Genomic DNA, 27,607 nt, shown 5'->3' with positions numbered 1-27,607 from the left:
TTTCTGATAATTAATTTCTTAAAAAACAATGTTTTGAATGCATACATTCATTAAAGTATTATAAAAAAACTTTTTTTTATTAATATTTTTAACTTTTTAATCTTTAATATATAAATATTGGGGAATCATGAAACAAGTTTTCACAAATTTACTATCAGACGGTATTACACGTTTGGATTTTAAATTTAATTTAACTAATTATCGCGTGTTAATTTTCTGAAAATATGAAAATAGCATATTATGATCAAAAAATATAGGTATAGAAAGTTGAACAACTCAAGTATATTAGAAAGTATAAGTGAAAAAGGTTAATACCCTTAGAAAAGATGAAATTCAATAAGAGTATTAAAAAGATGTAAACTTTATATCAAAGACTCGCAAATAGTTGAAAACGATTTTTATTGTATAGATCAGTAAAACTTTTTTTTTATTTGAATACAAATAATTTTGTTTTTCTTTGAATGTTTGGAAAATCCCATTGTCGTCTGCAAATTGCAGTTTTTAAAACAATTTATTAAATAATAGACTCCATTTTTTTTTTTTTTTTGTAAATGTTTTGAAATAGTCCATATAATAGTTTGGAAGACAAAGTATCATAAAGTGAATGCTATTTTAAATGACCAAAACAATGCTTGTGATTTGTTAAAAATAATGAATGAATGAAATGAAAATTTATTAAAACAGAAATATTTCATATAATCTTTTAATCCGAATGGCAGTCATTATGAGAACTAAATCCTTCAATCTTTGTCAGACGATTAAAGAATTTTACATACAATACTTTTCTTTGAACTCTCCAATAATATAAAATATTTTTTCTTAAATATTTTTAAATAAAGACTTTAGTAATTGAAAAATATAATTATTCAAATATTATTAATAATTTTCCATTTAAATATTTTAAATAATTTTTTATTAAAATCGCATTGAATTATACAGTCTAATTACTTGAATAGCAGGCCCTTTTTTCCAATGAAAAAAATAATCATAGTTTTCTAGAATAGGAGCTGTTATAACTAGCATTCCTTGTGATCGAATATTCAAGAATATTCCATATAGACGATAAATTTTCTATTGATTTCGGAAATCAATTTAACGTTATGATTTGTTTAACAATAGATATATACATTTTATTAATACATATATTAATTGAGATGAAATAATTAAAAGTGTCGGCTTTCTTTCTATTTTAAATTTATGAGTTAATCGCAAGCACAGACTGTAACAAGCTTTCTTTTTCTTATTCTATAGAAATGGAGCACCGGATGAGATGGATCAGCTGGTGGATGGTTATAAGTTGGACACTTGTAGGATCTGTTTGGTCTCAGGAGCCAGCACACAGTAAGTAGACATCATTTAATAATTCTAATTTTTGAAAAAAAAAAACACTCACACACTATAGTATGCCCTTTTGCAACATTCATGCAACATTTTAAATCATTTCTACTAATAATAAAGACACATGTGGGTCTCTGTGTGTATTAGCTGGCATTCTGCATTCCGTACTACTTGACCTACAGTTGGAATATTTGGCACTAATATATTTTGGAGGGTGGGAATGTGCCATCCGGGGCAATTTTTCAAAACTTTCATTTAAAATTTTAAATAATTAAAAATTTAGTGGAAAATTAGATTTTTTTGCCATAATTTAAGAATATATATATTGAACAAAAAAAATGTTACATTATCTTAAAATTTCAAAAAAAAAAAAAAAATGTGTTTTCAATGACACTAATTTAATTGTAATTTTATCTTAGATTTTGATAATTTCTTAAATATTCTTTTGCATAATTTTCATCATTACATTTCATTTCTACTCTGAAATTCAGGTGGTTTTCATCGTTTCATCAAACTGTTAACCATGTGAGTATTTTTCATTGTCAAAAAAAATGATTCAATTGAAGAATCTGTAATTTACCTGAAGGATAACAAAACTTAATATACTGTACTGCAAAAACAAGTAGATAAGTGAACAAGGCAGTTACGGTTTTAGTAACTTTATATCACATGACCAATTAGAAAGGTTCATGGACACAATAAAAAAAAAGTAACGTACTAAATACATAACTTCCATGCCCATCACAATTTGGAACCACGAATTTTTTGTTTTGAAAATAATGAGCACTGTGATGAATAGATATTTAATTTAAATTAAAGCGAATGAGTATTTCGCCAAAGGCGTCAAGTCATAACTTTGTTTGTTTGTTTCTTATGGCACTTGCCACTGACAAGCCCGCTGTTACGAAGACAGCGATTTAAGCCTGAGGGGGAATGTCTCTTATTTTTTATAGCAGCGCCAGCTAGGGCCAAGAGTACGACTTTGCCACTCACGCATCATTCATTCGCTTGCACAACCCCTTTTTACAGGAGGGCACATTCACACATCTCACAGATAGAACAAAAGAAGAACAACCATGCCCAAACCGGGACTCGAACCCGGGACGCCCAGATCACGGGGAAGACGCGCTACCCCTATGCCAGGACGCCGGCTCATAACTTTGTTGAAGAGATAAGTTATCTTATCTAAAAATTATTTAATATTAGCATCACAAACATTTCAATGTGACGTTTTGAAATTATTTAAGATTTTATTACAAATATATGGAATTATAAAAAAAAATGCCTTCTTTGTACGTGACATAATTTCTCTTTACTTTTTAAAGTTGTTATTTTAAATTTAATTTAAATAAAACAGCATCTTACACAACACAATAAAATTGAATTAGAATAGAACTAAAATTTAGTAAAAATCCTTAAAAGTGATTATTATTATGAACCATAATAGCTTACTGATATTTCATGCAGCATTTTTGATTTAACGACGCGTGTCCTATTGATTTTTTTTTTTTCATTTGCTTTCTTTTGTATCGTATAATGAAGAATTACAGCGAAAAAATCGAGGTATATTAAAATTACTTATATACATAGAGCAAACTCATTTATTTTGATTTTCTTTAAAATGGGCAATCAAAAAAGTTGATATTCATTGTTATATTATAGATTTGAAAAATGAAAAATAATTCCTCGAACAGATTTTTTAAAAAAATTCTTTAGTAGAGGCTGCATTTTATTTTGGACATTTTTATTACTTTTTACCATAAAACGGCAGAAGCTTAACAAGCTCTAGTCGATATTTGTCTTTAAAGATAATTGCCATTTTAACCTAAGATTAAAATATCAAAAATTCAGTAATTTGATTCACAAGTCTGATTCGACATTTCAGCACAAGGGATTAATAGACAGACTTGAAAATAATTTTCAATTTAAGGAGAAATATATGTAATTCAATTTCATCAATTTTTTTATTGATTATTCATCACTTTGTGTCAAATATTACATTGACAACTACTTAAATTTTGACAGCAAGAAAGATAAAGCTTATAAACGTGTAAAAAAAAAATTCGATCGAACAGTGATCTCCAAATGTTCCTTCGAAACTTTTATGTAATAGTCATGTCGATTAGTAAAAATTAGAATTCATTCTATCGATAAATAAAATCAGAAGAGTTATATTTAATAATAATGATACGTTGTTCAGATATTTAATTTTTATAATTTCTATCTGCTTTATACTTATATTGACACATAGATGGCGGACCATGTCAGACTTTTCTACTTTAATTAATCGTACTTCTGTAGTTTAGTTTCTGTCAAAGTGTATGAGAACTCGTTAGCGTCTGGAATGATGTTGTCATTTTTATTCGTCGATTAACCCTATTCAACAAACAGTTGTTCATCAGGAATATTGTTTGTATTTCTTTTCAATTAAGTCTCGTATGCATGACTTACTGTTTATGCTTCTCTTAACAAAGAATTTTTAAGCGCCAAATTGTGATGGACATTTAAGCCATGTTATTTTATTGCTTTGACATTAGTTCTGTTTATTGCGAATATTAAATTTTCTACTGGAATCATGTTGCAGGACTTCAGTATGCTATTGAATACTTAAGTGCTTGAATAATTCATTTCAAACTGCAAGTTATCTTTTTCGATAATGTAATTTCACTAGCTGATTTCTCACATAAGGTGAGCAGATAATATGAGAATCCTTCTTCCATTGTTCTCATCAATGGAAGAAAGCACGCAACTCAATATTTGATGAAAATGATTTGGATTTCATTGCAACAATGAAATATATTGTTAAAAAATAGTACAAAATTATATTTAAAAATCACCAAAATTCAGAAAAAATTCGCAAGGCATCTAAATTGACATCATTAAAAAGGTAATACATAAATATTTTTGAAAGTTATTGTTCGTAGGAAGCTAAAATCTAACTTAATTTTTGAATTATTGAAATTCTGATCAAAATTTCAAATGAAACCTCTATGAGGCGCACATTTCCACTTTGGCAAAGTATATCCATGCGGAATTTGGTAACGCTAGATCAGACTGTGTCCCTGTAGAGAATCAACACACACACACACACACACACACACACACACACACACACACACACACACACACACACACACACACACACACACACACACACACACACACACACACACACACACACACACACACACACACACACACACACACACACACACACACACACACACACACACACACACACACACACACACACACACACACACACACACACACACACACACACACACACACACACACGGAGAACCACGAACTCTTGCCAAGATTCAAAATTAATTGTTGGCGGTATTTCTCATGATTGAGAATATATGTTGAGTTTGTGCGTATCTGAAATAAGACAAGAAAAGAGATAAAAATCATTATAAACGGCGCCAAGCGTCCTGCAATAAAATCTTCATTTGAATTTCTTAACTATAAGAAATCATTTGAATTCTTCTTTTCTTAACTGTAAGAATTTTCTCCTGAAAGAAAAGTAAAAGAAACGCAATGAAGTATGGAATGAAAATAAAAACATGGCACGCAGGTTTCGTGACATAAAAGATGTTTTTAAAAAACTTTTATTAATATCTTTTTTACGTCCTCAGTAGTTACACAGAGGAGAAAAGTTCCTGCATCCAAGTAATATAGAGAGAGTGTTGTATAAATTATTATCATCATCAACCTATAAATATGAATATTTTTAAATAATAAGCATGAAATAAAAAATTGATCTATTCAGTTGCATGTAGTTCGTAAAAAAGGAAAATAAAATAATGACGTCAGTGTGATAGTAAAACTAGTTTTAGAAGGACGAAGTCTGCATACGAAAGTTTGCATTTACATTTCCTTTTGGTTAATGAGTGATTAGTATTTAAATTACAGAATAACTTACTGAAACTACAGTAGATCCCTTTTTATTTCAATACGTAGCTTTTGTATGTAAAGCTATCCTTAAATTATTTTGATAATCTGAGCATATGTTTTTAAATACTAATCCTTTATCATTATCTCGATAGTAACACTACGAAAACATCCTAGATAAATCTATAAGTGTCAATTTTGTCAATGAATTTTATCCAACTCTTGTACTTTTTATGGTTTACAAATTTGAAGAGAAGTTCAATATAAAGAATTATAAATTCAATGTCAATATAAGGGAATATACATTAAATTAGATATAAAATAATTATAAGAGGTTATCATAATGTTTATATGTATTTAAGTACAAATTATTATAGTGTTTCAGAAAGCAGCTAATTACCAGAAATTTGTGCTGAATATTTGACGATACGAACTGGTCCAATTAGTTCTGGTTGAAAATCTAAAGCGGATAAATCACATTAATATGTAATTCAAGCTTAGTAATTCTATGAGTTTCTTTTCTTGGAAGTATGTCAGAGCTTCTGGAGAGGAACTCATTAGTTCTGAAACGTGGTCAGATGCCGAGGATTTTTAAAATACAGCTTCATGTACTTACTTAGAAAAAATTATTAGTATGACAAAAATAAATATCAGGTTCAGAAAACATCAAATTTTGATTACATTGCCACAAAAAAGTTAACACTCCAAAAAATCCTCCTAGAGCATTCAGTTCTGATTGAACTTTTGAAGTGAATAAAATATATTGACCAACTCTTGTAATTCAAAGTGTTTTTTTCCTTGCTCTATCTATACGAGATCTATAGTGCTATAGAGAATTTAACGTTGCAGTGGACGATCTTAAAGCATTCAGTTCTCGTTGAAATTCTAAAGTGGCTAAATCACATTAATATGTAATTCAACCTTAGCAGTTCCAAGAGTTTCTTTCATTGGAAGTATATAAGAGCTCCTGTAAATTAACTCTTTAGTTTTGAAACGTGAGCAGAGGCCGAGGATGACACTTCAATAGGAATCTTATCTTTTGCATTTTCTCTCCGTATTAATGTGAGTTACTTCGACAAGCTATGATAGATTTCGCTTGCATTTCACCCATCAGAATCGATCTTTTGACTCGGAATTCTGATCGAGTTGCGAATAATTTTAAAAAAAACGGAATATTTCTTTAAGGTTTATATTTGTTTGTTTCGACCTGCATGATTCGACTGAAGATTGAAATTTTCTTTATAATTTATTTTAAAAACATGTTGGATTAATTTGTGAAAAGTTTGTATGAAATTCAAGCCGCTGCTACATTATAACATGTACTAAAGATTCCGTTGGCAATTTATAATATAAGATCATTGTTTGTTTGTTTCTTATGGCACTTGCCACTGACAAGCCCGCTGTTACGAAGACAGCGATTTAAGCCTGAGGGGAACGTCTCTTATTTTTTATAGCAGCGCCAACTAGGGCCAAGAGTACGACTTTGCTACTCACGCATCACTCATTCGCTTGCACAACCCCTTTTTACAGGAGGGCACATTCACACATCTCACAGATAGAACAACAGAAGAACAACCATGCCCAAACCGGGACTCGAACCCGGGACGCCCAGATCACGGGGAAGACGCGCTACCCCTATGCCAGGACGCCGGCATAAGATCATTAATTTAACGATAAAATTTCGGTGATAAATTATTTGTATAAAATTAAATTCTGTGCCTTTTGGTATGGCATTTACAATTTTGCCATAGATCGTCACTGTAAACTCAGAGTCATATATGTAATGGTTTTTCAAAATTTTAAACATACAATGTGCATGTATGATTACAGTGTTACATAGAATTAATTTCATGATTTTTGTGTAATAATAACTATTACATTAATTAAGCCATCTTACAGCTTGTGAAATGAAGCTAACAGCTATTGCTTTAATTATAAGAGTCTTGACAATTCTCTAATTTGATATTATAGGGGAAAAAAACTGGGGGAAAAAACCCATGCAATGTTACTCAAATCAGAAGCAAAGGCTGCTTTTGCTTTGAGGAGTGTTTTTCATCACAATGAGGTGACCATGAAACCTTGGGAAACTCGCTTGACTGGCCACGGGGACCGCTAGAATGCAAATTAGTGAAAAAAAAAAAAGAAATTCCAACCATTCCATTACACCATCGGATCCCGAATAAATGATTTAAAACATACAGGCGTATGCCATAAACACAGCGAACTGTCGCTTTTCTTTTTGTATTTAATATTTTCGGTATTTTCGTAATAGCCTTTTTTTATATATGCAGAGATCTTTGAGTGTGTTTCTCAAGGTCAGATTATAGTCAGTGAAGATCAGGAGTGAATTAATGTGTTATTAAAGTTTTTCTTCGACTCGTGTTAGAATTTTCTATTGCAGCTCCATCTCAATGAAAGCGAAATTTTCCTTTTTCTTTATATTTAAATAAAAGATAGTGTTTGGATGATGTAATTATATAGATTTTTCTGATCTAAATTCGATTATAGATGGGTAGTTGTCGAGTTATGATATTAACTATATGCTTTTACATATGATAAGCAATGACTAATTTCTTTTTACCATATATTGCTGTCTTACGGAATCAAGGTCATAACGTTTAGTTATATTTTACTCAATCCTTATGTTCAGAAGTTTTTTTAAAAAATCCAATTGAAAATCTTGAATATTTTATTAAGGTGAGAATGAAAAATACTCTGATCTATTTTCATTAATCGAATAGATTGCAGTTGCTTAGTAGAAGAGTCTCGGGTTTGGCATTTGAATCAACAAATATCCGCTATGTACGCAGATCAAGTAGCAATCACTCACCAATGCAACTATACTTTTGGTGTTTTGGACTGGTGCAAGTTAAATCTAGGTTCAGGTGACATACTTTTCATAAGAAAACATTAAACAATTTTGAAGATAGCGCCAAAATACTTTGAAAAGTACATTTAAGTCGATGGTAAAGATGTTAGAACATCCCATGCTTGAAACATCTATAGCAATAAACAACAAAATTTTTATAAAAATTTAAATTATCAAATTTTTTTATTACGGATACTTTACAATTTACAAGCTTTAATTAGATTGTAAGTTTAGGTTAAGAAGTAAATTCTACGATGCAGTAAACAATTAAGGAATACTTATGGATGGAGTTAGCTTCGATTTCTTAATGAAACGGTTTATTCATTCAGTTTGGTATCGAGTATAAAAAAATACAGCATTGCAGGAGGGTTTATCTTTTTTTTTTTTTGTGCCATGCTTCATTATTTTTGCAACAGGTAGTAAGGGAATAATATATTTAACCTGTGGTGCTGTACAGAAATCATTATTTATGTTCTGTGTCGAATGAAAATCATATTCTTGGAATCCATATTCTAGACGGATTATCGGTAGCTTTGTACTACAATGTATGAAAATAACATTAATTAAAATATTGTAAGAAGGCTAACTATATTATTAATATCTTTGACAACTGAAATATCTCATAAGCCTTTGAAAACGTATAGAGGGTTGTTCTTGTTTTTTCCCCCCAATATTTTTTCTAAGGCATCATTTGCAAAAATTGAACTTAAAATAATGTGGCCATGCATCTCATATAAGCAGGAATGTACCAATTTTTGATAAGTTCTCCCAATCATCCCAACTTTGTCTTGATTTATCCCAATTTTGAATAAAATGTCCAGCATCAACCCATTTGTTTTTCCTTTAAGAAAATAATTCAAGTTAAAGCTAAAAATGATTTGTTTTATTAAAAAATTAGTTTTGAAAAATTTTCTTTCCAAATTATCCTGTTTTAATGATATTTTAATTACTTTAACATTAAAGTACATGTTTAGAATCGTCCAATCATTAGTGGTCGTACCGAAGTGACCAGTTGTTCCAAATTAGCCAATCATCTGTATTGCATTTTGATTAAATGTTCCAACTAAATAGTTTCCTACATCAGGGCTGAGTGTCTTCGGTTGTAGTTAATAAAAAGCTTATCTTTTTTAACTAAAAATCTATTTCCAAAGCTGTATATGAATGAAGACATTGTCTATATCTTCCCTCCAGCAAGACAGGCAATGACTTATTAAAAAATAATTGCAGATATTTATGTCCCATTATTGTTACTCACATCTCTTCATTCGTGGAGTATTACATAATCATTAAAGTATACATAATTTTCATATAAAATGAATCCACTTGCACAAAAACAAATTAGAAAGGCCTCTTTATAAAAGCCATAAGCAGAATTAAGTGCGTTAAGGAACCTTGTTCAACTTGTATATCGTGTTTAGAATGGATGCAGAAATCTTTTGGAAATTAGACATCAAAATAATCTCTTGCCTCGTTTCGGGAGATGACCCAAATTCAAAGGTGAGAGAGGCAAGACCTCAAATGAAAGAGCAAAGCCAGTTAACCCTAGTACTAGTTTACATTCATCCTTCACAAAGTGCGAGGCTATCTTATAAATTACCTGTTGCTATTGTTGGGGAGTGAGTTGTGTGTGTAAACAAATCCAAACAGTGGTTTTTTTCCCAGCTTGTGAGAGGGATAGAAGCAGCTAATAAATGCTAATCACGCCTGGGATGCTGGTTTTTTGTGAAAGAGCTGCAGACGTGACTGAATTTACTGGAAACCCGGTTATTGCAGCCAATAGAGGAAGTCGGTTTTAGGGATATTTCACTGAAAATCTACATGACTCCAAGTACTCAAATGCCATCTTAGGGTTCTCTAAAGTGCTTGTGTTCACTAGCTTACAGTCAGATTTTATGGCTTAGTCGACGGTGCGAAAGTGGGGATGGAATTTTATGGCAAAATGGAACACAATGATTTATAAATTTTCGATGAAACTAAAACCATGCGGAAAATGGGTCAAAAAATGTGAGGTATTTTGTATCGAAACACAATTTTTCTTTTATTTGTTCGATATGTAGAGTTTGATGGGAAAATGGGAAGAAATATTACGATGCAACGTTAGATCATGTTATTGTAAACGGTTCTTTTTAGTAGTGAATTTGTAAAAAAAAAGAAGTCAATGAATTCTGAAATCGTGACAACTAAGAATGGAGGAAAAACGAATCATAAAGGACATGGGAAAAGAATCTGAACCATACTATATATATTGAAAGACGAATCAAGTTGTGCTGGTACCAGTTTGGAATTTTTAAATCTTATCATTTTTTTACTAGTTGGAAATTGTTTAACAAACATTTCAATAAAGGATATATCTACCATTCCATGCTTTGAAACCATGCTGAATATTTTAGAAATCAAATTTTCTAATACTCTTGCAATATGTATGTAATAATTTAGAATAAACTACATTCTAAAAATAATTTTGTAATCACGATAATTCCGGTTTCACTGTAATTTTAACTTCTAAGTTGCGAGAGTTATTAAATTCCCATCAAACATTAAGTCGACATATTCTTTTTTCATCACATTTTAAAAGAAATCGATCGAAGGGTTGTTGGTCAATACTTTCTCATTCATGTAAATGCAATGAATCGAATCAATGAAATTCGATAAGTAATCTTGTGATTACACATATATTTGTATGTCAAATTTTGGTTTCAAACGATATGTGAAAAGGTATTTACAATACATATTTGCGTTATAATAAAAATGCGAGGTTTACAGATACCTATATTTTTGAAACTATTAATTGCCACTGTCATATTCGAAGTCCATTATTTTATATTGGAGGAGGGAGATATGTCCTTTGTCGGAAAGTATGCGTGTAAGTTTAAGGAAGATTCTTCCCGCTGGTTTTTATTGATCAGTGATTTACAGTTTTATAGTTTATTAGCTATATGGAATGTTTGATATTTTTATTATTAAAGAGATTATGAAAAGATATTTTTCAGATTATGGAGCGAATCATAATCCAAATTTGCAATTTCATTAAAGATGATTTGTTTTAGATTTTTTTTTATATAAAATGCTGTATGAAACTTCAAGTAAGATTTCTGATCAAAGATTGTAAACCCTGAATATTTATTTCTTTTCATAATTATATTTAAACGGTAAAAATTATTTTTTAAAAATTGAAACATTTCTGAAAAAAAAAAATTCAAAAGGGTCAAAAAGGTTCAATCAAAAAGGTTAAGAAATATTTTCAAATCTTGATTTTTCTCATAAATGTTATCAAAGCAGGAACTGATCTTCTTTGGTAAACAATTGCTTTTCTTTGACTTAATAGGAATATCAAACAAAGAAATCTACTTTTTTCCTTTTCTTTTTGTTTAATGAGCAAAACAGAAAATAAAATCTGAAATCTCATTAATCTGAAAATTTTCGTAATGGTTTTGAATATTGCCGAATCTGATGTTTGTTACATTTATCATTTTCACTACACACTTGGAAATTAATGCTGCATTATTTTAAAAACAATTTTCCATATGCAAAATGCAGACAATTTTTTAATTTAAAATTTAGCCAAAATCTTAAAGGAGTAACTTTTAAAATATTAATTCTAAAAAATATTTTTTTAAAAGCAGTTGTGACCTAATGAATAATTTTTACAAATTTCTCATGAATCAATAGAGAATTTAAACTTTCATTTGGAAGTGGTCTGGTGGTAAGGTCTCGGCTTCAGGTTCGAGACCCGATTCCATCGAAGAATCGTCGTGTAAGCGGGCCTGGCACACGTTAAATCTGTCGGGGTCAAATGTTACGCTCTCTGGTGTGGTGTGGAAGTTTGGAGGTTGCGGAAGCTCAAGTGTAGCCCTCGACATCTGACAGCTGTTCAAAATTACGAGGTCAGTCCCAAAATAGTCCTAGTGTTGCTATAAAACGGACGCTAATGTTACTAAACTAAACCAAATTTCATTTATTTTTACCTCTGTAAATAAACGCAATCAGCTTCTTTTGAGACCTCTGGCAGCCTACAGATATTTTCTGAAAAACAGAAGAGTAGTTAATTTCAGAGGAATTTCACTACAAACCTGCTGTATATACCCAATTGATATATGTTAAATCTGTCGTTGAGGAGTTTAAGGAAGGAGTGCAGACTTGAGTGACCTTGACATAACCATCGTACAGCTTCAAGAATGAATGCTAATATTTAACAAATAAGTAGATTTTAATATATAGTTCACAATATTTTCGTATTAGTTGATTTATAAAAGTATTTACGTTTGGAACTGTGTAATGAAGTTACCACCAATATACATAATTCATGAATGAAATACAGAATATCTCAACTATAAAATATTTGTTTTAGTTTAATATTTTACTTACTTTTCGTTTATAATTTATAAGAAGTACTTACTCTTTCAATTTAATATGTAAAATATATAGGTTGAACAGATAGTTGCTTTAGTTACATTAATATACCATTTTTAAACAGCGTTCAGCCTATTTTGGGAATATATCTCGTAATTTTGAACTACCATCAAATGAGAAGGGAGACACCTGAGCTGGCACCCCGCTCCCAAGTCTCCAAACTTCCTCACAACATTAGCGGGAGAACATTTGGCCGCGATGAATTGTATCTGATCCAGGCTGGCTGATACAGCGGTTTTGCCGAAAAGCGGATTTCGAACCTGAAAGTCTCGAATAACAAGACTGAGAATTTCGAAACCTAGACTTTGTAATGATTTTTAGCTAAACGCGTGTATTTTACAGATATAGAAAATAAAATGCATGGACTTTTTTCTTAACTAAAGGAATAAAGGACCAAATATCTTTTTTTCTAAAAACTGACTAAAACGTCAATTTGAATGGGCTTTATTTGACTTATTTCTATAAAAAGATATCAAATTTAGCATTTTTATTGTGGATGTATTCCATAAATCTCATAATACCAATTCAAATTTCATAAAATTTTAATATAGCGCACATTTTATACTTTGCCAATACCTCGGCGAAATATTATAAATAAATAATAATGTAGATATTTTTTAAAGAAGTGGGCAAAAAGATTTTTTACAAAATATTGTATCATATTTTGACAGCACCCTTTGAAAACACGTAAATTATTTTAAGTTAATTCAATACTTATATAAAATGTGTAAAAATTTGAATAAGACATAATTTCTAGATTTTGCTTATATATTCCAGAGAATATTTAAATATCATACATCTCACCCAAAAATCAACCAAATACACATCTATCTCACATGAAGGATTCCACGCGGAAACAAAATTAAAAAATAGACGCAACAGGTGATTCATTAATCTGCATAATTTTTTGAATATTGCATTGTGCTATAGAAAGGAAACGAAATTAGGTTATCCTTTTCATCGAGTTCATTAGTCAGCAGCTTATATTTAACAACTCAGACATCCATGCAAAGTTAATTATGGAAGCATAACACAGACTCATTAACTCAAGATCGACGAATCGATGATATCATCTGGGATGAATTTTTCTATCGAAATCGAAAACGGTCTTCTCATCGCTCGATTTCAAGGTAATCGAGGACATTCATCTTCCAGAGCCTCTGACCGCTGGGCTTAGCATGGGAAAGCAGGTTTCTAGGGTGCTGTATCGGATGCTAGGATCTGAGAGTGGAAAGGATGCCCGCTGGTCAGTCCGTGATGGGAGGAAGGTCTCATTAAAGGTACTGCACGAACTTTTCCCACCATGAAATTTAAGTTATTCATGACTCTGCTTGTAATCAGGTAGATGTGATAGTAGATTTTCATTTTATTCCTAAAATTTCGTGGGATTTTTTTTCGATAAGACGTTGATAAGAGAAAATATTTTTTTATTCCTTTCTCTTTATTTAATTTTTTGAATTATTTCAACTTGCATTTGAATGATCACAAACAAAATAAAAATAACGTAAATAAATTTTTACTGAGTCTTTTTTTGTTTTATCTTAAAACTAAAACTAGCAATTCTTATATATATTTATTTATTTTGTGTATCTCGGAAACGGCTCCAACGATTTGGATCAAATTTCATATTTAGATAAGGTTTTTTTTTAAAGTTTATCTATATGGGTTTCTTTCCAGAAAAAAACTCCCTTTTTTTTATAACTGACTATTAGAATAAGTATATTCAACTTTCCTTTCGAAGTGTGTGCAGTGCACTGTATTGTTGTTGTTGTTTCTTATGGCACTTGCTATGGACAAGCCCGCTGTTACGAAGTCAGCGATTTAAGCCGGTGGGGGGAGCGTCTCTTGTTTGTTCAGTACCGCCAGCTAGGGCCAAGAGTAGTACGACTTTGCTACTCACGCATCACTCATTTGCTTGCACAACCCCTTTTTACAGGAGGGTACATTCACACATCTCGCAGATAGAACAACGGAAGAACAACCATGCCCAAACCGGGACTCGAACCCAGGACGACCAGATCACGTGGAAGACGCACTACCCCTGTGCCAAGACGCCGGCGCAGTGCACTGTAGTGCTCAGAATAACATGAATGATTCGTATGTTGCGGGTTCTCGGTCCGAGTCGCGCTTTTTGCTTTATTTTTTGTTTTTGTATTTGATATTTTTGCTTTTCAAGTTTATCTATATAAATGTCCTATCTACAAAAACAAGATTTTACAAACACACAACATATTTTTTATAACTAACTATTAGAGCCTTTTTTCTATCTGCTCTCGTGCTGACAATATCATGTAGCGTCATGGTAAAACTGAGTTTAAGTTCAGAAATATAAGTAATGATGGATAAACTGTAAAATGAGTTATGTAATAAAGCAGGTTCTTTCGAATAACATGTTAAACTAAGTGCATTTATGATTTTTTTTTATTTAAATGACCAATTCATATGTAGATTGGAAAATGTCCTTATGTAATCAGTATATGATTCGTATCCAAATATTTTCTCCGAAAAAAGACGATTTTATTAAAAAAAGAAAAAGAAAAAAGAAAGAAATCTGTCGGGAGAAGTTTTGTCATTCGATATAAAACTCAATAGAAATGGATCGATTGAAAATAATAAGAAAATTACTGAATTATTTTCATAAGCCATTTTATCTTAAAATCAGTGTTGCGCAAATTTTAAAGATAGAAACATTTTTTTATTTAAAAGAGACAGATAGATTAATAGCCATGGGCGTTTCTTTTCTTCAGCATTGCTATCCAATTTTTTTTTAACAAGTGCGATAATTTTAATTTTAATTAAGAACACACATATCCTCAAATACCTTATAATAAGCCAGTAATTCTTATAATTACCAGTGGTTGTAATTTACTCGAAACGTTTTCCTATATTTCGAAATAAACGTGTTAACCTCTCCTCTCAACTTTAAAATTCTAAATTATGAGCAAAGCTGTGAATGCCACGAGTACACAAATTTTTTACTTTCAGATTCCCGCAAATAAAAGTTTTGTATTTCGTAATATAGTCAAGAAAGCCAAATATGGTTTTTTTTCGATCGATTGAACTTGTATTCGACATAAAACTACATTTTTTGTAACGACATCACATATTAAATTTCATTTGGATTATCGACTTTACATAGTTTAAAGGAGACAATGATTTTCTCATGGTTTAAATTTATTCAATAGCTTATATTTATGGATTTAAACATTACTATATTATTGCAAACAAGTAATATAAAAAAATTTAAGTCAATTCCTACTTTCGCAAGAATTGAACTCGAATTCTTCACCTTCACGTGAAAAATACTGAAATCCTTGCATTTTACCGATTGAGCAACTGCCTGTTGATTTCAAATTTCATTACAAACTGCTAAAACTCTATTTAAAATATTAAAAATTAATTTAATAATTAATGAATTAATACTTGAAAAAAACTGAATTAACATCAAGTGTTATCTACTACAAGTTTTAAAAAATGTATTTGAACATGAGTGGATGAATAAAAAGTATTTTATTAACGATTGAAAATTTGAACAAGATATATGAATATATATATAGGGTGAGTGCGAACTAATAGTAGGAATTGAAAAAGGCATGTTTGCTCTTCCTGTATCAAAAACTCCCTTTCAGAATATTATGCTGTTTAAGTGTCGATCTAACACCCCTAGGTAATTTGTTAGTTTTACATGTGCTGCCGTCAACGATGTCATTCCCCTACAAACTTTTTATGCAGTTGTTGATCAAATCAATTAATTGTGGTATTTGTACTAACCTGATTTTAAATCTGAACTTCCTTGTGTCTGGAGGTTTAATAAATCAATGAATGTTCATATCTCTGTAAACAAGCCGTTATTATTCGCAGTTTCAGTTTCAAGAACAAAAATTATAATTTGTCAGAAATAGGTTAGAGTAGTTCCATAATTTTGTTCTCGAATTGTTTTGGTGTTTCGCTTATCATATTGCGTTAATTAATATCTATGTTTGTCAGCTAATTTATTAAAATGTGTAACAAATAACTTTTTCTAACTTATATCAGTGGCGTAGCAGGAGTAACTGGAATAAGAATCGAAACCAAGAGTTATTATACTGAGCTTTATTAATGATATGACCATGATATTACAATTTTTTTTCGTTCTCTCATCATATTTAACTTTATAAAGTGACAAATAAGCACCCATCTATTCCCTTACTCCCCATTCGCTACGCCACTGTGAAATAAGCAACATAATACGAATGCGTAGTTACTTTTTCTAATATTTTTTCCTTACTTTAAAATTTTTTTTCACTTTGCATTTTAGCAACAATCTGACGTTAATCGCCGAAATTCTATCCGAAGGAAAAGATTCTTACTCTAAGTTAAAATTGTATATGGCCATCGCCACGGCAACTCAGAGATGGGAATTAAAATTACTCATATCGATTACCATAATCACCATCGGCCATGATACAGTTCCTCTCGTATAAGGTACAACCGTAACTGTAATGGAGGTAATTCGACCTTTTAACATTACTATGCTCACCTCAAAAGCGAGAATGAACTTCTGAACCGGAAGTCTTCATATGTATATCTGGAGTCGTAGATATTAAGAAAGGCGCAATGAGGCACTGCAGGCCTAGATTGTTAAATAGGCAGAATAGAAAACTGCCTATTGCCCCAATTTAAGGCAACCCATGTTCGAGAATTTTTTATTTTGAGAAGTATTTAATTTTCTGCTTTTTGATTAAAATAATTTAATATAATAATAAGGGTACTGTGATCTGCTCAAAATATTCTCATGACAAGCAAGCAAGACTAAACCCCCCTTTTTGGGGAGGTATGTTCCAATTTCGGAAAGGTCCCTTCAACCAGGCATAATCACCATTTCTACAACCTGTTACTATAAATATAATCAGAAGAAAATTACCTAACCCCACCACCCCGTCAATGCAGAGCTGGAGCTACAACTGATGTGCACTTTCTAATAAGGTATCTCATATAAAAATTAAAAAGCAGTCGATGCTAAGTTTGAAATTCACTTTTCACCTTAACTTCTAAAGGGTTGCAGCAAGCGAAAAATTCTTTAAACAAAAGTTGCTCCTTTTAACAATGCAATGATTCGGGTATTTTGAATATATCTTTTATCTTCAATAGTAATGGAATAATGGAAAAATGAAAATTTTACACCATTTCTATCTCTTTTCAAATGGCTGGTTCATTTGCGAATTCGAGTTACATATTTTTATTATGATATAAATAAAGTATACTTTCTTTCTCTCTCTCATACACACACATACATACACCTTTTTAAACGAGGAATTGATTTGGTTTTAAGGAACATGATTAGAGAAATTGGACTGAAATTACCCCGGAAATTGTATCACTAGAGCCACTCCAACTACTTCAATAGGAACATTCCACTAATAAGAACCACTCCAATTATTTTTTAGCATAATAAAGAAATATCGAGTATTGAATGCTTCTACCCAATGATGGATTTTGTCTACATGTAGAATTTTGATATAAAGACGATGTATCAAACTTCATTGATCTACCTTTATTCTAGTTTTGAGCTGTTATGTACGGATATTAACAAATAAAAAATTAAAAAAAAAAAAATTGGGGGATGAGTAAATATTAATTTGGTAATCATCCAAATCCCAAGGCCAACTTTTTTATGTTTACACTTTCTCTACGTTTTTTTTATTGAAAAAATAAAAAGGATATATCTTCATTGCGCTCCCCGCCAACAGTGTAATCTGGCCATGGTCTAGTTTTATCTAACCTGTTTAAATACGTCGCTGTAATATCTATTTAAAATTCTGAATCACCTTGAAAGACCTTGAGCCATATTTCAAGACCGCAAAGAAACTTCAATTTTTCTCCCTTTGTTCGTGGATGTATAACAAAATTCATCTCAAAGAAAAAAAAATGAAATGCATTATATTTTATAATCCAATGTGAAAAAATCATTATACTTTTAATTTGCTACCTATTTTATTAATGTTTAAGCAATATTCTATTTACAAAATAACATTAAAAGTACTATTTTATTTACACTACATTGCTCATTTTTATATAATCCTCAAGTGTTTTGGGCAATGTCAGTCAGACACTGCATTAATGAAGTGATTAATAAAAGTTCATTATTTACTTGATTACAGTATTATAAACTTAAATTGGACAAATAATACTGTTTAAAAAAAGGTAATTTTGATTGGTCTGTAATGGCGATACATTATTGCGTCATCTTTCGGGTTATTGTACAATGTAATATATGATATGAAAAAATATGCAGTCGGGTATTTTCACAGAAAAGTAACCAATTAGAAATAATTACCTTGCAGTTTCACCTATATTTAATTCAATCTATGATGTTTGATAAAATATTAGTTGATATGTCCGATGTTGTTCAAAATATAACTACTTTCATAAGTAATATTCTTTACATAAAATATTATTTTTGTATAAAATAATATATGAAATCCTTTTATCATCTAAAATCATTATACTTTTTTTTATTTCTCGTATACATAGTACATAAAAAGTATAAAGATCGGTCAATAAATTCAAACTCGATATTTTTACGAATCTCCGTTTTCGATCTCCTTTTAGTTTGAAAAACATATTTTAGGAATTATGTCCGTCTGTATGTGACAAATATAACTCAAAAACGCTTTGGTTAGACAGCTGAAATTTGGTATAGGGTCTTTACACCATTTTGTAGATTTCTGTCAAATTTCGAGCAAAAGCCGATCAGAAGTCTGTCTGTGCGGCAGTTCCAAGATAAGTTAACACGATACTGCAAAACGAGGAGAGCTGGATAGATAAAATTTGGTACACAGATTTAATATCTCTAGTGTAGACATCAATCAAATTTTGAGTTAAACCCAAGAAGGGTTTGATTGTCTATCGGCGCCTGTACCGTTAGAAACATGTTAATATGATAAATCAAAAATGTAATGACTTAAATATATCAAACGAGGCATGTCACTTTGTGACTACAAGTATACTTTAGTGTCAAATTTTTGTTTCAATCGGTTGGGAAAAATGCGTTTAAAACATAAATTCGATTTTCGGATCTTATTAATCCCATTCCAGGGATTAATCGCCAAAGATCCCACGATAAATTCAGTAAAACTGTTAAATTCATGCCAAACGTTGATATTTGTAACTACTGAACGCCAATGCCATGCAAAGCGTTTTTTGGGATAGTATTTTTTGTTAGAGAGTATGCTAGAAAGTTTTGGGAAATCCACTGCCGTTGATTATCGTCTGCTTTTAATTGAAATTAGAATATGTTGAACCAGAGAATTTTAAAAACAACTTTTAAGGAATTTTTAACACTATTAATATATTAATACCTTAAATTTTTTCAACAAATGTTAAATATACATGAAAGATTTATGAAATATTAAAAAATAATGGTAGGATAATTTAAAATATAAAAAAGACAAAATTTTTATTAATTTCTGATTAATTGAAAATTTAATTAATTTTTATATTAAGAAAAGTTGGCAGCATTCTTTCTCATGTCTTATATAATTTCCAGTTAACTGGTTCAGCTGTTTAACAAGTTAACTGCTTCGACCTCTTCGGAAAATGCTTTCTAAACTATTTCGAAAAAATTTAGCGATGACGTGTATACTTGTCAAACATCTGTAATATGAAATTATGTTGTAATGAAAATACTTTTATTTTTTATTTCAATAATCACATTTATTTATTTATTTCAACTAACACACATTTTCTTTGCATATAAACGAAAAGAAATATGAAAAATTTATTTATTATTTTAATAAATTAGAGAATAGCATTGAACAAAGCATGGTACAACGCATAATAATCTTTTATTTGTTGCTTTGATTTCTACTTGACCTATTTTAAACATCTTGAAATTTAAAAATATATTTCAGTTTTTACTAAAATTGTAATTCAAACTGCCAATTGTCACTACTTATTACTCCTGACGAATAAACTCGTCATAACGGAAAATGTTGTACTTTTTCCATGACGAATATACTCGTGAAAAACAATTAACTGGTTAAGAAGAGACGTGGAACTTGAATTTTATTTATATTAAAATAAATGTTAGTAAAAGTCGTTATAACGAGGTTTATTAAAAAGCAATCTTTCTAAAAAAAGTGCTTTTCAGAAGAAGGGCGAAAGATTGTCAAAGAAATTAATTTTCGAATCTCTGCGATGTCCTTGACCCTGGGAGTGGTCCAGCTATCAAGATTCGAAAAGCAATGGGCGGTGAATTAGAACATTGACCTACAAAAAGAAGAAGCGTTTCATTTACACCTTCAGAGAATCTGTTGCAATCGTTTCATCACGGCTGATTATTCACGGAGTGACGGGATTTTGTGGATCAGATTGCAAGAATTAGCGACAACATACTTTCCTTTCGCAGGAAGCTTGTTGCGTTTTTGTTTAATGTTACACCTGGAACAAATATGAATGAATTAGAGGAATATAGAGCGCCTTGCGTGTATTCTTCAAAGACAATGGAGAGATAAAACATATTTGGTACTATTCTATTGTTTCATCTTCACTCGGTTTCGTGATGATGCATTCATTTGGTTTGTGTAAATAAAGTAATATTTTACTTTGAGAAAATATGATGCTATATTGTTTGTGTGCCATTTTGTTGTTGACTGAAATGTAACACTTGTAGCTTCGAGGCAAACTATGCGAAGAAAGAAAAAAAAAATGTTGGTAAACAATATTTTCCCGGCAACTCTCATATGAAAACAATAGTCTGGAAAATCTTTAACATCGTTATAATTCATAAGGATTCAGTGTGAAGTGAGTAAAAAAAAGTTAACCTTCTGACCGGAATATTGGTTATTATGCCTAGAATATTAAATAAATGGTTATTCAAAAGATATTCCTGTTAGAATGTTAATACAAATAAGCTAAAAAAAAGGCTATTTATTTTCACCATACGTGTATTGTCATAATTTGAAATACCAACTATAACTGGAGTTTATTGAAAAGAAATGCTAGTTGCGGTTATAAATGTATGTTTATTTTTATTTTATTTCTTTCTGCTTTTTTTTATTTAGAGGGATTATTGATACTTATTTTTACAATATTGTTTCATAGTAATTTGAAATGTCAGTTATAATTGGAGTTTATTTGAAGAAAATACAGATTTAAAATGTTTAAATTAATTTTTCGATTTTATATTTTTTTAAAGAACAGATTGGTATTAATATTGATTATTCATTGGTTTTCAAGTTTTTTTCACATTATTATTATTTTTTTAATTTTGCTGCGATTAATTTTAAGAATTTACTGCAAAAATGAATATTTGAAACGTTACAATTTTCTACAAACATCCTATAAATAAGATCTTCCTAATTTTTATTTTTCATGTTCATTTATTTTGTTAGCAAATGTTCAGTTTTGTGTAAAATTTCCTTTTTTGCCACTATGCCATGACGGTTAGGGATTGTTTTAAAATTAAGATCATATTTGATATATTGTGTACAAAATAATTTGATTCTCTAATTTTTCCTTTCAATGCAGATTAATTAAGAAATTTTACCTCATAAAAGCCTCTTTCCATTGTATTATCTTCTAAACTCACAATGATCAAATTCCTAAAAGATCATTAACTTCACCGTAGAAAATTGAAAGAAAAATTTCATTTAACCCTCATAACCTGCACGTATTCGATCCGTGAGAATAAACTAGAAAATCGAGTCTCGCTAAAAGCAAGGTACATCCTACCAGTGCATGTTTAAGGGGGCAAGTAAAAGGTTAAAAATGAATTATTTAAATAATGATACGACTCTAATACCATGAAAAAAATTGCAGCTAAGTTTTAGCCTTTATGATCATTAGGAATCGATTTTTAGATTAAAATTATCATCAGATAATTGTTGGGGTTGATGGAAAAATCTTTTGTTAGAATCTTCTGTCATTTTAAAGCATCTTCGTATAATTAAAAGAATTCTCAAGGCGGTAATCTATTCTCAAACAAAAGGTTTCCAAAACTGTGGTTTGCAACGAAGTGATGAACTCAGAGCCATTTGGGGGTGGTCGCGACAAATCTTGAATGTATATGCATATTTTCCACAATTTGCAAAATTATGATATGTAAAATTATGATTAAGTTACATATTAGGTACATTTTTAAAAAAAATTCGTTTAGTAATAAAATTTTTTTTGGTCCATGGAATCTTTTTCAGTAAGAACGTATAAGTAAATTCATTGCGAGAATTCACCGAGCCACTTCCATGAGAACGAAGTGACGCGTTACATATTCAGTTTCAAAAAAAGTGGGTTGTAATATGTAAAAGTTTGGAAATCCCTGTTCTAACCTATATTGACCCATGTATGGCTCCAACATGACCCATTTTAAACACAGCGACAATGAATACAGGTTTTTTTTCTTTTTTCAAATTTCAAAGGACTATAAAAAACAAGAACAAGGAACAAAATGAATTTATGACCAAAAGTTATGTATAATCGTGATTACTTTTGATATTACCACCATGAAGATTCTAGTGTTTGTCATATGGGTAGACTGCCAGATTTCTAATACCCTCTTCGAAAAACATTGTTCTCAATAATGTGAGAAGCTCTTAAACGTTCGTTTGAAGCAGCAAGTGAATTTGAAACGAAATCTAAAGCTCCTCTAACATTAATAGTGGTTTAATATTCTGTGAACAAGCAATTATAACCTGACCCACCTATATGACAAGAACCTGAATCTTAACAGCAGTTATGTCGAACATTGTATTATTGGCATGTTTGTACATAACTTTTAATTACTAAATTCATTTTGTTCTTTATTCTGGTCCATTGGAACTTAGGAAAAAATAATGGTCCTCGTATAATCCCGCTGAACTTGTCATTATGAAGTAGAGATTCAGTCGATTGTTATTTCAATTCGTTTTGCCAATGTGAATTGTAAGAATGACCAACTAAATGCGAACGCTTACAGACTTTATTCTTGTTGTTTGTTTGTTTGTTTCTTATGGCACTTGCCACTGACAAGCCCACTGTTACGAAGACAGCGATTTAAGCCTGAGGGGGAACGTCTCTTATTTTTTATAGCAGCGCCAACTAGGGCCAAGAGTACGACTTTGCCACTCACGCATCACTCATTCGCTTGCACAACCCCTTTTTACAGGAGGGCACATTCACACATCTCACAGATAGAACAACAGAAGAACAACCATGCCCAAACCGGGACTCGAACCCGGGACGCCCAGATCACGGGGAAGACGCGCTACCCCTATGCCAGGACGCCGGCAGACTTTATTCTAATATATCTTACTGAAAAAAAAATCATAAACATGTAATTTTTTTAGTAAAATAGCTTATTTAAAATTTCGTTGTATTGAGTTTTATTGAACCAATTTTTATGGATTGAACGAGCTAAGCGAAGAAGCCCTAAGAAACAAAGATAAATATTTTTTTTTTATTTAAATAAAATCATAACAAAAGATATTAAATACTGTGTAAACTATCAAAATGTTTTTCTTAAACCTTTCTGCAGAAGGTATTAATAATAATAACTATCTTAATCTTAGGGTTTCAGAAAATATTCTATTTGATTTGTATATTTTCGGTAAAAATAAACAGTTTTTTCTATTTTATATTAATTTATTCTGAAATAAATCTTGCATCAAATTATCCTTTTATCACCTACTCACCTATTTTCAACCTCGAAGAAATTAATGTAAAGACAAATGAGTCGTATTTAAGCAACAGGTGAATTTGTAAACATGGATCGAGTTTCAGAAAATTAAGCACATTAACGCAGTAAAGCTATAAGTAATTGACAAGAAGCTAATTAAGGATGCATGAAGGATCTTTTTTACATTGCCTAATTGATATTTTATTACATGTTATTTGATTTGGGTGTCGTATATCGTAACCCACGTCCTAGAACTGTTTGAAAAAAATAACTCTCCAGTAGGAGAAGGAAAAAGACGCCATTGCTTTAAATGAAAAGTGTCGACATCATGAAAGGCAATTGAATAAGAAATGTCCTGGAGCTTTGTCCTCTGGCCAGCATAAAAGTTCGATGGCTCAACTCACTCACCGTAGCGAAAGATAGCAATCTTAATCCATCAGCCACTCTCCAATCGATATCAGTGACACACATCGACTAGATTTGCCTTGAGGATCCGAAAGTTCGGCATTAATAATAATTTTTATTGGCAGCTCGAACAAGATCAGAATAAATACGATGGTAGCAGTCATTTCTTCCATGGTTGCGGTGGAAAGGACGAAAGTGATCTATGGCCCAAAGCGTAGAATCAAGGAAGACTGGAGAGTTTTAAGTATGCAGCTAGTGGGAAGTGGAGGAAAGTTATTGGGAAGATTTGCTCAATCACATGGAAAGTGACATTGGCAGGATTTTTTTTTTTGATGTTGTTATTAGTTAAGGTAAAGCACTACTATTGGTTTTTGGCTTGGAATCGAGGTTGCTGGAATCTCTGATTTATATCTGAACATGAGATGAAAACGTTGGCAAAGTGTATAGTTGGCAAGTTGTGCAATTAGACTTATTGATGATAAGGTGAAGATTTTGTAAAATGATTCTTCTCAAAAAATTAGGTTGCACAAATAGCCGCTATAGCGGACAACATGACTTTTATAGTACGATTGGCAATGTAAATAACGCTCATTATATGACTCTTAAAGGAAAAGTAGATTGGGGGAAAAGTGAATAAAAATGATATAGTTCTTATAGAATTATACCGATAGTTCGTGGGAAATTTTTATTGAAAAATTTTAAATTAAGGATTTTATAAAATATTTTTATTTATGTACATTTGATGATACATTTTTAGAATAAAATATTATGAATCATGGAATTTATATCATAAATATCTGGAATATTATCTAAAATTTTAATTTGAAAAGAAAGCGATTAAGGTGTACGTACACACTAGAAGATTTTTTAAAAAATTTTAACTTTAAAAATCCAGTTTTTTAACAGTAGGTCATTAATATCTGTTTAAACTCATTTCAGTGAGAAAAAAACCCCCATATTACACTAATTATTAATTAATTAAATAATACTTAATGATCTAATTAGCATATTTTTTGAAACATGATATCTTAAATTCTAATTTGTACAGACACACAAATCTAGTTGGAAATTATGCCTAAAATTAGTCTTCATGTTGTCTGCCTCAATCAAGTTATAAAAATATATAGTTTTTTTTAACAATTTTTTCATCAACGATGAATAGAAAAAGCGAGATTTTTTTTTCTGTAATTTTAACTTTTAAATAGCTATTAAAAATTTATTTCTATAAATATAATTTTGATTGAGGCACAAAACATCCGCTATTTCATACAGATTATTTTGATATATAAATAACTGTATTTGGTTCATTTCTTGTTGAGTTATGATTGTTTGAATGAAGCAACATAGTGGAAAAATATCATTCTTCATAAAACGAGTTTAAAAAAAACCCGAAACTAGAGTTTTTAATGAAAGTACCTCAAGAAAAATAATTATAAATCGGGAAGTATTCCGAATATTGACAACATCTTCGTACCGTTTGAAAGCTAAAGAATCAGGGAACATTTTGAAGCAATAAAAAATATTCAATATTTTGAACGATTTTCGAAGTTTCAAGTGTGTCGTACACCTTAAGCAATTTAATACGATAATTTATGTACAGAAATTTTTTAAAAATGGATGTACTTAAAAAGAAATTCTCATAATTTCTTAGTTACGAAGCTAACTATTATTTGTTAAAAGAAATTTCCAAAAATTCTCGAAAAACTTACTTTAAATAAGAAACCTACTTATCATGCAAAAATAAACTATATCCTTTTACTTTCAACATTAACAATTAAAGAGAAATTCAGTATGAAATATCTGAACAATCTATCTATACAACAATGAAAACAATTTGGATGCATTTTTGTAAGAATAAGCTTAAATAATTTATAAAATTAATTATATATAGACAAAATTCGTCGCAATTAAATAGTATCGAGAAGACAATTTTTTGAATTTTAAAATGATACAAAAATCTTGTGTTAAATTGTCTTATGTTTAATTAAGAGACTAAATAAAGGTGGGAAAGCATTACAATTTTTCTTAATTTCTTATTAATTAAAATTCTAAATTAAAAATTTTAAAAAAATCTCTAATTTTAATTTATTTCGCTGCTTGTTCAGCATTTCAACAGTATACAAAATCAATATCCAGATCAAAATCGAGGAAGTATTAATGACAAGAGCATGTATTAAGGGAAAATGGGAAAGATTTTCCGAAAGTCGATATAATCTCTGAATTATTGAGATTTACAGCGATTTCATTAATCTTGCTGAGATCAGAAAAGCCGATTGGGTGTAAAATTAATTTCCGGTATCTAAAACTTCATGTCGCCAACACGCCAGTCTCGCTAATTTTTTTAAAAAATATTCATTTAATCCTGATAAGTGAGAAGCAAGATAGAGGAAGCTGTTAAATATGCGCGGTCATACTTCCTCGTAATAAATTCTACTATTTCCTTTATCCGGAAAATTTCAAAATATGAATTTATGTTCATTTTCTGAATAATATTATACCATTTTCTGAATAATATTATATAACAGGATGAGACAATCTAACTACGAAATTCCCTTGACTTTAGAACCTTAAGAATATCGTATAAGTTAGCGACGGTTATATTACTTATAATTACAGTTATTATTAATTATAATAAATTCTACTATTTCCTTTATCCGGAAAATTTCAAAATGTGAATTTATGTTCATTTTCCGAATAATAATATTGTACAACAGCCCGAGAAGAACTTTATAACTAAGAGATCTCCTTGATTTTAGAGCTCCAAGATTATCGTGACAGTATATACTGTTAAATTTAAGGAGAATTTTTTAAAGTCATTCAATGAAAAGTATTTTTAAAAAATTCAAACTTCTAATCGGAAATATCATTGTATGATAATGTTTAGGTTTGTTTCATCTATTGTTATTGTTGTTGCTTTTAAATTTACTCTATTTTATATAATTGCTATAACTGTATAACACATGGGATGTATTTAATTGCTGGAGTGCACGTGAGTATAATTCCACCAATTAAAATAATGAAAATATTATTGTAAAAACATATATATGTCTAAATGT

The 27,607-nt window shown here is 30.3% G+C and overlaps 1 protein-coding gene across 1 annotated transcript in view; it reads left to right on the top strand.

Annotated features, from left to right (window-relative positions):
- Positions 1-27,607, top strand: part of LOC129968478 (probable chitinase 10) — a 115,956-nt gene that overhangs the window by 52,642 nt on the left and 35,707 nt on the right. The window contains exon 2 of the mRNA XM_056082395.1: positions 1,252-1,341. Coding sequence (XP_055938370.1) covers positions 1,254-1,341 — 88 coding nt within the window. The 5' untranslated portion in view covers positions 1,252-1,253. The remainder of the gene's footprint in view (positions 1-1,251; positions 1,342-27,607) is intronic.

Source organism: Argiope bruennichi, chromosome 5 (genome assembly GCF_947563725.1).
Source record: "Argiope bruennichi chromosome 5, qqArgBrue1.1, whole genome shotgun sequence".
Lineage (NCBI taxonomy): Eukaryota > Metazoa > Arthropoda > Arachnida > Araneae > Araneidae > Argiope > Argiope bruennichi.
The sequence above is the reverse complement of the archived record's forward strand: the minus strand, read 5'-3'. Positions and strand labels throughout refer to the sequence as shown.